At 36.6% G+C, this 10,518-nt stretch overlaps 1 protein-coding gene across 1 annotated transcript; it reads left to right on the forward strand.

Annotated features, from left to right (window-relative positions):
- Positions 1 to 2,222: 2,222 nt before the first annotated feature.
- On the forward strand, positions 2,223 to 9,158 carry LOC105127973 (auxin response factor 3-like). Its single transcript, XM_011029457.1, has 11 exons — positions 2,223 to 3,075; positions 3,417 to 3,473; positions 3,881 to 4,063; positions 4,192 to 4,276; positions 4,426 to 4,516; positions 4,591 to 4,755; positions 5,902 to 6,021; positions 6,095 to 6,170; positions 6,856 to 7,027; positions 7,130 to 8,049; positions 8,781 to 9,158. Exons 1-11 carry the CDS (start codon positions 2,761 to 2,763, stop codon positions 8,820 to 8,822), a joined length of 2,226 nt encoding a protein of 741 aa, XP_011027759.1. The 5' UTR covers positions 2,223 to 2,760; the 3' UTR covers positions 8,823 to 9,158.
- The last annotated feature ends 1,360 nt before the right edge of the window (positions 9,159 to 10,518 follow it).

Here is a 10,518-nt window from a genome sequence, read left to right on the forward strand (position 1 = left end):
ACCACATCCAGTAGCTTACTAGTAATAATGTGTACAAGAATGATTCCCCATTTTAGTTACTAGGTTCATTGTCACCCACAGAGCTTTATATCTACTCTTCCTTTTAGGGTATAGGGTTGCTTTGAATTTATGGGATTCCAACACAGTATTTAAAAACCAATTACTTGCTTTCTGACATGTGCTGATTCAGTTCTAACTGGTTAAGGCGGACCACGTGAAAACCTTAACACCAACCATTACGGAGGTTTTTATGCGCCGAGGAAGTTATTTGTGTTCTTGTTATTTTTTATATTATTTTTTTTAAAAATTAATTTTTGACATTATTATATAAAAATATAAAAATATAAAAAAAACTTATATGAATTTTTTTAGATTTTTTTGAAATATACCTTAATAGTTAACTTACAGATAATGATGATTTTGTTGGTGTTCTCTAATGATTTTTCAGAATTTAATTATTTTTATATTTTAAAAGTATTTTTGAAAAAAATTAAAATTAAAATTTTTTATTTACTTTAAATTAATATATTTTTATTATTTTCAAATCATTTTATATAATAATATTGAAAATAATTTTTTTAACATAAAAAAATATTATTAATATATATTTTAACACAAAAATTTATTTTAAAAAATAATTATAGCCATACTCCTAAACAAATTTTTATACAATCTCGAGCATAAATCTGAGTCAGTTTTAGGGTTACCTAGGATTTCATTTTATTTGAAATAAACAGCAGATTTTGTCGAAACCAGAGATGGATACAGAAAGTACATGTAACAATAAATGAAGCTGTGAATATAAACTAGAGGACCAGTGCATATTAAAATTAAATTCACTCGTAGATGTAGTAATTTTTGTTATTGCAGCTTTAAAAAACATAAATTTAATTACAATTATTGTAAATTCTTACATGTAAAGTTTTAAATATCTAAATAAATAAAAAAGTAAGTGATTTTTTAATTTTATAGAAATAAGACTTGACAATCATTCGAGGGGGCCGTGTAAAAAAGCAGAATGCTACCTCAGCACCAAATTCTCGCGTCTTTTTTTCCAACTGATTGTGGACACTAGTTGACTCGAAGGAGACAGCACTGTAAATGAAAAGAAATGAAACCAAATAATACAGATTAGATTGCGATGAGTAGCTAGGGTTCCTCCTGTTAATCCTAACAAAGACTAGGCATGGATTAATGCCAATTATTAAAGGCAGAGAAATTTCCGATATTCGAATTAGTATATACAAGCTTATCCACACTTTGTCCAGTCCAGGCATAATGACAAGCAGCAACCATTGCTTTTTACCGAAGGAAACAACGATAATTGCCTAGAGGACCATGGTTTCATAGGGTAGAGTCAAAACTTGAGCAGGCAGAATAGGAAGCAACATCATGATGGGAAAAACATGGATGTTTTGTAACTTTATATAGCTCTCGATTCACTGATTTAGATCTTGAATACCGAATTCGACCAATTGGATCGATGCTCAAACAGACAACAGACTAGATTCGAAATGAGGATGAAAAGATAGGGAGCTAGCTAGTACCGAAAAGTTCCATAGCAGATGGCTAGCATCTCTCAAGCTTGGCAATATCCCATGATTTTTTACTACAAAAGCTATGCAAAATGCTCATGAAATACAAATGAGTTTAACTAGAAACTTCAACGGTAAACAAACAAGCGGAGGCCGGCTTCCTTTAAAAAAAGCAAAAAAAAAGAACCTCTGAAAAGCGTTTCTCTATTTCTACTCCCTGCTTCCTTACTGGCCATGAATGTGTTTTTTTGGCTACGTCCTAAAATCTCATTTTACTTGCAAAAATCTGGTTTCCAGCAAAGTAGAAGTTCATCTTTTTCGAGATTAACAACATAAATAGATACGGTTGAGGCAAACAGTTGTTTTATAAAGTATTTTTTTTATTTTCTTAAAAATATTCTTATTAAAACGCTGCTCGGAACGAACACCAAACATGGCAACCGGAGTTCTACGGTCTTAAGAGATGCAGGGACATGGGGGAGATTTGGTAAATGGAAGGGGACAGAATAGACACACCACCGGAAATACAGGGATCCGTACACCAACTCTTTCTCTCCCCTCCCTTTTACTGCTACTAAATTTATAAACTTCTGTAGCATTTTTTAATCATTTCCTACTAGATTTAATATTTAGTATTATGTTGTTGGACAGTGGTATTTAACCAAACAAACGCCTAACAAAAAGCAAAAGCACTTAAAAAAAGATGAAAAGAAAGACAGCTTTATTAGTTCTCATTTCTCTCTCTCTGGCTCTGCTGCCACACATCGCATCCTTGCAGAGTGTTCACAGCATTGTAGCAGGGACTGCATCTCAGTTTTGCAGAACATGAGGAGCCACGACAACAACTAAGAGAACCCATAAAAAATTATAAAGGAAATAAGTAAAAGGATGAAATCTTTAATTTAATAAATTATTAACAGGAGGAACACAACCTTTAAAGCTTTTGATTTGATATATTAAAAAAGCAGAGAGAGACAAAGAGAGTAAAAGGGTCTCTCTTTTTAAGAGTCTTGACTCCAATATCCTTTTAAGTCATTACCAAAGTTGCACTATAATGCAGCCATGAAACCTCTCCTTATTCACAAAAGCACTTGTCCTTCGATAAATCTTCATTATTGTTATCAACAACTTCTCCTTATTATTATTAGTCTTCAAGAACTCTACACTATTCTTGTTCTTGTAGTCGTTGTTTTTGCTTAGATAGGCTACATAGCTAAGGCAAAAAATGGTGGGTATGATAGATCTTAACACAACTGAAGAAGACGAAACAACACCATCTTCTGGGTCTTTATCTTCTCCATCATCGTCCTCTGCTGCTTCTGCTTTAAGTGCTTCTGGTTCTGGTTCTGGGTCTGGTACTTCTCCTGTTTGTTTGGAGCTTTGGCATGCTTGTGCTGGCCCACTAATATCTTTACCAAAGAGAGGGAGTATTGTTGTGTATGTCCCTCAAGGTCACTTAGAGCAACTCCCTGATTTGCCTCTTGGGATTTATGATCTCCCTCCTCATGTCTTCTGTAGGGTTGTTGATGTCAAGCTCCATGTAAGTCTTTTTGTCATTTTGTATGTGTATGTTATCTGTGCGTTTTATTGATGGAATTGCTGTGGCCAAATGGGTGTTTTCTTTTTATGAAAAAAATCTTCTATTTAATTGTTGGTGCTACTTGGTTTGAAAGGAAATCAAAGGGTTCCATTTTTGGTATTTGTTTTTTGCAATTGTGGAGAATTTGATTTGTAGTTGTTTAGCATTGTAAATGTGCGGATGCCTATTTATGTATTTGGTTGCTTTTAATTTTGTTCTGGTTTTTCTTTTGGGGAACTGGAGTGCTATATCTGTTAAGACAGATTTGTGGTAAAAATGTCGTTTCCCCCCCCTTTTGGCAGGCAGAGGCAGCAAGTGATGATGTTTATGCACAGGTTTCTCTGCTTCCTGAGAGTGAGGTGGGTGTTGTTCTAACCTTACTTTAACTTCAATTGTTGATGGATGTAATACGAACATCTAGTAAATTGAGCTTTTGGATGACAAATTTATTATAGTACCAAGACCCCCAAAGGGAAAGTTTTCCTATATTTGAGCTTCTAATTGTGATTGGCTTAGTGATTCCAAAATGTTCAAGATATTAGATTCAATTCTTCATTTTACCAGAAATTAAATGTTTAATTAACAAACAGAATACTTATCACTTGTAAATAGGCACCATTCTTTGAATTCAAGACCTGCATTTTAATTTTTTATTACTTTGTTGCCAATGGTGCATCTTTTGTTTTATTTCTCTTGATTTATTATGGTGTAACCTAAGATTCTTGAGATGGGGTTCATTTCGTCTCAATTTTTTTGTTGCGCACAGGAAATTGAGCAGAAGTTGAGGGAGGGGGTATTTGAGGGGGATGGTGAAGAGGAGGATGTTGAAGCCACAGTGAAGACAACAACGCCGCATATGTTCTGCAAGACACTAACTGCTTCTGATACCAGCACTCATGGAGGCTTCTCAGTCCCTCGTCGAGCTGCTGAGGACTGCTTCCCTCCTCTGGTAAACAACACTGCATTTTTTTTATTCCTGTTCTTTGATAACCTTTCATGTGTGATTTCAACTTGTGACCAACTTCCTTTCTTGGCTCAACTTCGGATGTTATTGACTCAATTGTACTGTTACCGCAGGATTATACTCAACAAAGGCCTTCGCAAGAGCTTGTAGCAAAGGATCTGCATGGCTCTGAGTGGAAGTTTCGGCATATCTACAGGGGTATGCTCGAGGCAATATCACTTGCATTTTCAGATTCATTACTTTAGTCTCTCTCAAATGATAAATAATAGCTTGCTGACTGTGATTTTATTTATTTCCCTTCCCCTGTTTGATTCTTGAGTTTGCATTTTCCTTCTTGGTTTGAGCAGGTCAACCTCGGAGGCATTTGCTCACTACTGGATGGAGTGCGTTTGTCAATAAGAAAAAACTTGTCTCTGGGGATGCTGTGCTCTTTCTCAGGTATAAATCTCTTTTCTTATCAATAGGATATTCTAAGCCCGACTAGGTGGTTCTTCATTGATATCTTCCATCAGGGGTGAGGATGGAGAATTGAGACTGGGAGTTCGAAGAGCAGCACAAGTTAAATGTGGTCCTACTTTTCCGGCTCTTTGGAATCAGCAGTTGAATCAGAGTTCTCTTGCGGATGTAGCTAATGCTATTTCTATGAGAAGTGCTTTCCGCATTTACTACAATCCAAGGTATTTTTTTTCTTGTTTTGTATAATGTTGGTAGGAAAATATGTAGCCTATATTTTGATTTCAGTATATGAAACTTTTGGGTAGAGTGCTTGCATGCAAATATCACTGGGAAATTTTTATGAGGTGTTTGCAGCATCTTTCAATCATTCCAGTGACTTGAAAATATTTAGTTTTGGGACATGTTGTGCTCTTTATACATCATTTTGTTTGATAGATGAAGATACTGAACTGCAATTTTAGAGGGTAACCTAACTGAGAAATTTCATTTAGGTAATGTTTGACTCTTATTGTCAAGATAGTGGTCTCACTAGAAGCTTCAAAATCTGAGTCATTTACTTTCCATTATGGGTTCCATACAGCTACTGCAGTGCAATTTATGTGAACATGCTCAGAAAATAGAAAACAAATAGCATCCATGTCTTTTCCTCCAATAGATCTTTTGCTTTTCTCATCATCTGATACCACCTTTCATGGTGATGTCGTTTCTGTTCATTTTACTTGTCACCAAAGTTCTTAACCTTTTACTGCGTGTAACACCACCTCAAAGGTATTCCCATTGTTGCTCGCCATGTTTCACATCTTACCAAAACAGCCGCTTCAGAATCCAGATTGGTATGTCTAACAAGCTGTTAACTCTTCCAAAATCCTGTGTGATTCACCAAAGTGCTCCCTGTTCCCTCAAGCTGTTGTAGTATTTACCCATGGCTTGAGAATACACTGGAACTCAATTGCTTATTGAGTTTCTCTCTGGATGGGTGGATTATGAGCCATTGTCTTTCAAAATGTAAAATTTTAGTGCGCAATATGATACTGTTTATGGAGAAAAATTTACCCTTTCTAGATACTGACCATAAGGGGATTGTGTAATACACTTCTTAATGCTTTTCTGAAGAGTAAAAAGAAAAAAAACTTACTCAACGTCCTTTATTACATTTATAGTCAATCACATCCCTTAACAAATTCTATTCAGCTTTGAGATTATGTATTTGACATCAATTTTACTGGGTTGCCAATGATCCTTAATGCCTAGTGTACTCTTCAGAACAGTTTCTTAGTTTCTGCTTTTGCTACCAATACTTCATTTACTATGTTTTTTATTACTTTCTTCATTCCTCTAATTTTCAAGCGTGAATTTTAACTTTGTAGGGCCAGCTCATCAGAGTTCATTATACCTTTCAATAAGTTCTTGAAGAGCCTTGATCAATCCTTTTCTGCTGGAATGAGGGTCAAAATGCGTTTTGAAACTGAAGATGCAGCAGAAAGAAGGTTTGCCATCCATGGGCTTGGAGCTTCTAACTAACCACGTTATCTAAATACTAACTAAAATACTTTTTTGCAGATATACTGGACTAATAACTGGAATCAGTGAGCTAGATCCTACTAGATGGCCTGGTTCAAAATGGAAATGTCTATTGGTATGTAATTGTTGAACAGTATATTTTATAAGATTTACTTTTAAGTTCCTACATGTTTGTGGAAAATCTGTTGTAACACAAATAAGGTTCGTTTTGAGATTTAGTTGTGGGGATGCTCTTAGATTTGGGTTTGCTTTTTTAGGCTCTTAAGTATTTTTCTTTCTTTCTCTTGTCACTTTTGATGCATTATTGCCTCATCCTCAGTCTTTATTTGTCTTGAGTGTGGAAGATCTACAGAACTGAAATAATATGTATAGCTTGCAAAGGTCAGGATGCTTTTCTACCTTTCATCATGGGACCTTCCTTGTGTTCTTCAGTGTCTAACCAATAATTAATGTCTTGGTTTTTCTCTATGGTATTTTCCTGTTGCTCTGTAGTGGGTACTTTGGAATGAAGATATGTTCTATATTCATTATTATTACTGAATATCACATATTTAAAGAATTTTTTCAATAATAGAAATGTAGGTGTAATTTATTTTGCTTGGTGAGTTTAAAAATGGGATATTTGTATATTTTTCTGCTTGCCAATCTGGGCTTTGGGTTTTGCTTTGTTTTTTCTTCTTCTGGATTCTATCTGTGCTCACGCAACTAAGCTTTCCTATCATAAAGCATCTTTACAATTTTTGACTTTTCATGTGTCATGACTATTTATATATTTTTCGATTGTATCCTTGTTTTCTCAGGTAAGGTGGGATGATATGGAGGCTAATAGACACAGCAGGGTCTCTCCTTGGGAAGTTGAGCCGTCTGGTTCTGGTTCTGGTTCTATTTCTAGTTCCAATAACTTTATGGCACCTGGTTTGAAGAGAAGCAGGTCTGGATTGCCTTCATTGAAGGCAGAATTTCCAATCCCTGGTAGGATTTGCTTTCCCTCTGCAAATGCATCACCATAACATATCCCTATATTTTCTTTTCTTTGTGCAATGTTGTTGACTAATCTGCATGTTTTTCGAACAGATGGGATTGGAGCATCAGACTTTAGGGAATCTTCAAGGTTCCAGGAGGTCTTGCAAGGTCAAGAAATTATGAGTTTCAATACTCATTATGATGATGTTGATGGTCAAAATCAGCACCCATCTGAAATAAGGAGTCAGTTTCCTGGTTCACATGGATCTGGGATTGCTGCAATAGGAAGTGGTATCAGAGGCTCAATTCCCACTTCTGAAAATTCCTTTAACGGCATGGGCTTTAATGAATCTTATAGATTCCATAAGGTCTTGCAAGGTCAAGAAATATTTCCTCGTTCACCATATAGAAGAATTCCAAATGCTAACAAGGCTCGTGAAAATTGTGTTCTTGGACTCTCTGATGGTGTTCAAAGGTCAAGCTCAAGAAATGGATGGTCGAACATGATGCAGGGCTATAATACTCAAATGCGACCTCCTACACAAGTATCATCACCATCATCAGTGTTGATGTTTCAGCATGCTAGCAATCAAGTTTCAAACCCAACTTCCATTTTTAATTCCAGTGATCACGAGGAGCAGACAACTAACACTCAAAGATGGTTTTATCCCGAAACACATGGGGGAAAATTCAAGCTGTCCTCACATTCTGACCCTGGTCTAAGAGGAGACAGCCAATGCAGCACGAATCCTTATGTTCTTTCCCACGAGCATCTTCAGCATGACATTTCACAACCTGTTGTAGCTCAATCAGCCTTTAGGAGCAGTCAAGATATGGTGTCGTGCAAAAGCAGCTGCAGACTCTTTGGTTTCTCATTGACTGAAGATAGACATGTTGTCAACAAGGAAGACAATATTGCTTCAATAACATCTCCATTGAATCCTGAATCCTCTTTCCTGCCTCGTGTTGGAGAACAGCTCCATCCAAAGCCTCCAACAATAAACAATGCAGTTGGGAGCAGTTGTACCAAAGTAAGTGGCCTCTATTCTATTAGAAACAAGCTTTTTGCTAGTTCATATAGTACATTTCAAGCATAAAAAAGTTTTAGGTTCACAAGAAAGAGTGTAGCAGGCAGGGCAACTGATCTTTCTAAATGTGATGGGTATACGAGTCACATGTAAACGATGTATTTAAAACAACTAAGCCTCAACCCAAACTATTATATGGATCCTTGCATTTAGCTCGATCATAAACTAGTTGATGGGCATTTATTTGCTCTGAAAGGGTTTGACTTGTTTAATGTTGGATTTGATAGTTTACTAGGTAACTTGATCTTTACATGATGGATTTTATGGGCAGTCGGTGCCTTTTTAAACTTGATCTTTACATGGATTTTATGGGCAGTCGGTGCCTTTTTGCTACTGTTGCCAATGCTATTTGCTCTTGTAGAGCTTTGTGCACGAGTAAAAAACCTCTCTGACTGCAAGCCTTGCCACTCAAATGGCAAACTTCAGTATGATTGGTGCAAAAGTTAAGGGTGGCATCGTGTGCTTTTAGGTTGGTACTTGGTACTGTATTAGTTTCAGTTTAGATCCGTAAATTAATTTCAGGATCAAGTCAGATAGGTGTTTATGGTCTTATTTACTGACAATGGTGTGTTAGCATTATTTAATCGAGTCAATAACTCTTCATTTTCATGCTAATTTCTCACCTGTTTGAGTCAATCTGTGATCTCGTTGAAATCTCTGGCATTGTTTTGCAGGCAATTCTGCAACATCATGCTGAAAATTATCGTATATACTAATGAAGACCCTGTTGATGCATCTGAGGCTACGCAAGGGAATGCCTCCAGTTGCTTGGATTCATATGTATTAGCTTGTGTGAAAGAACGTAACTAATCTCCCAAGGCAACTCGGTTATATCCTAACTCCGTTGACTATGTGACCGATTCTGTTTGTACTTTGTACTAATATATTAGGTTTCCTATGATAACCCTCCTTCAAGAATGATCTATTCATACTTGTTTGGCTCAGTCCAATTTGGACCCAATTGTTGTTGTAATGGCGCCTGATACGTTACAAGGTTGTTATCGCTCAATATATTTTCTTCTATGCATGCGAGCCTACTAGATTTTGAATTATTCTGTTCTTGTTTGTATTTTCCTGTACATGTTTCTTCTTGTTTCCATCTAAGATCAGCTGTAGTAAGTATTCTTGGAACCCAAACGACAAATGACTGGAAGGTACTCTGATATCTATAACAAACGCAAAGGCACTTCTTGCAGAATAAAAGTTGGAGCCTGCACTGTTTTCATACCCCTGCTTCTGAACAGCAACGCAACTGTGTGATTTGATGCCCATGAGGTTCAAACGAACCGAGTATCTGGATATAAGATGCATGCATGCATCGTAGAAGTAGCTGGAGTTTGATGTTGACGGTCCTCCTACTGTATAAGGAAAGTTCCAACAGAAAATCATCAGAAAATCATCTAGGTGGTAAGAACTTGAGATCAAGGGGTTTGCTCTCTTTGTAGTTTTATAGTTTTAGGTTCGAGTTCTTGGTTGCTTATATGATAGTCACTGGAGGCTTACATGATTGTTAACTTCAGGACCCGTGGGATTAGTTGTGGTGTGCGTAATCGTAGAAGTAGCTGGAGTTTGATGTTGACGGTCCTCTTAGTGTATCAGGAAAAAGTTCCAACAGAAACTATTGTAGCATGTGAGTTTTCGCCGTTCATATTTTCAACAACACTGACCGAAGACTCATGAAAATGCCCCCAGCACCATCAGCTTGCATTAGTTTGAACCATGCGGTCGTTGTTCCAATTTGTGACTTCGACATATTGGACTTGTTCTCCAAATTTAACATACCTTGAATTACTAGAGGATCGAGACTTCACAAGTAACTTTAAACTTTCAACTGCCCCAATATTTACAAATTTGAACTTGGAGAAGATGGTTTCAGACTGCAACAAGAATACTCCCGTTCTAGTTGCTTGATAGGATAATAATGTTAGCCTGGTAAATTTCGTGATGGTTCTTGATGCATGACCTGGCTACATAGGCCAGAGGCAAAACCATGGGAAAACACTTCAAACCTCCTTATTATTATTACTACGAAGATGTTTGAACTTGCTTCCTCATTGCCAAACAGTACTTGAAAAGGATGTAAGAACTCTAAGTCCAATGACCGGTACCCTTGAGGTATTGCCTGAAGGGCATGGCATTGAAAAAGGTTTCCTTTGACTCACTGGTGACGTGGGGTTATCAATATGTGAAACTGATTCAACTATTTGGACCATATAATTGAGCAGAGAGAAATAATGTTGGTCAGCGAAATATGACGTTTGATATTTCCTTCGGTTACGTTTTAGAAGGACCTTTGCATTATCTTGCATGTATCTGAGAAGGAAGAAGATTGCGAATGATATTCTTTTCTTTGAATGATAATATTGAAAATATCTCCAAAGCTGATGAATTTAATAGACTTCACAGCCGCAC

This window comes from Populus euphratica, unplaced genomic scaffold (assembly GCF_000495115.2).
Source record: "Populus euphratica unplaced genomic scaffold, PopEup_1.0 scaffold15.1, whole genome shotgun sequence".
In the NCBI taxonomy this organism is placed as follows: Eukaryota; Viridiplantae; Streptophyta; class Magnoliopsida; order Malpighiales; family Salicaceae; genus Populus; species Populus euphratica.

Coding starts and splice junctions, on each gene's coding strand:
- LOC105127973 (XM_011029457.1), top strand. CDS start 2,761: ATGGTGGGTATGATAGATCTTAACACAACTGAAGAAGACGAAACAACA. Junction 4,756..5,901: donor CGCATTTACTACAATCCAAG/GTATTTTTTTTC, acceptor TTAACTTTGTAG/GGCCAGCTCATCAGAGTTCA. Junction 7,028..7,129: donor GGCAGAATTTCCAATCCCTG/GTAGGATTTGCT, acceptor TTTTTCGAACAG/ATGGGATTGGAGCATCAGAC.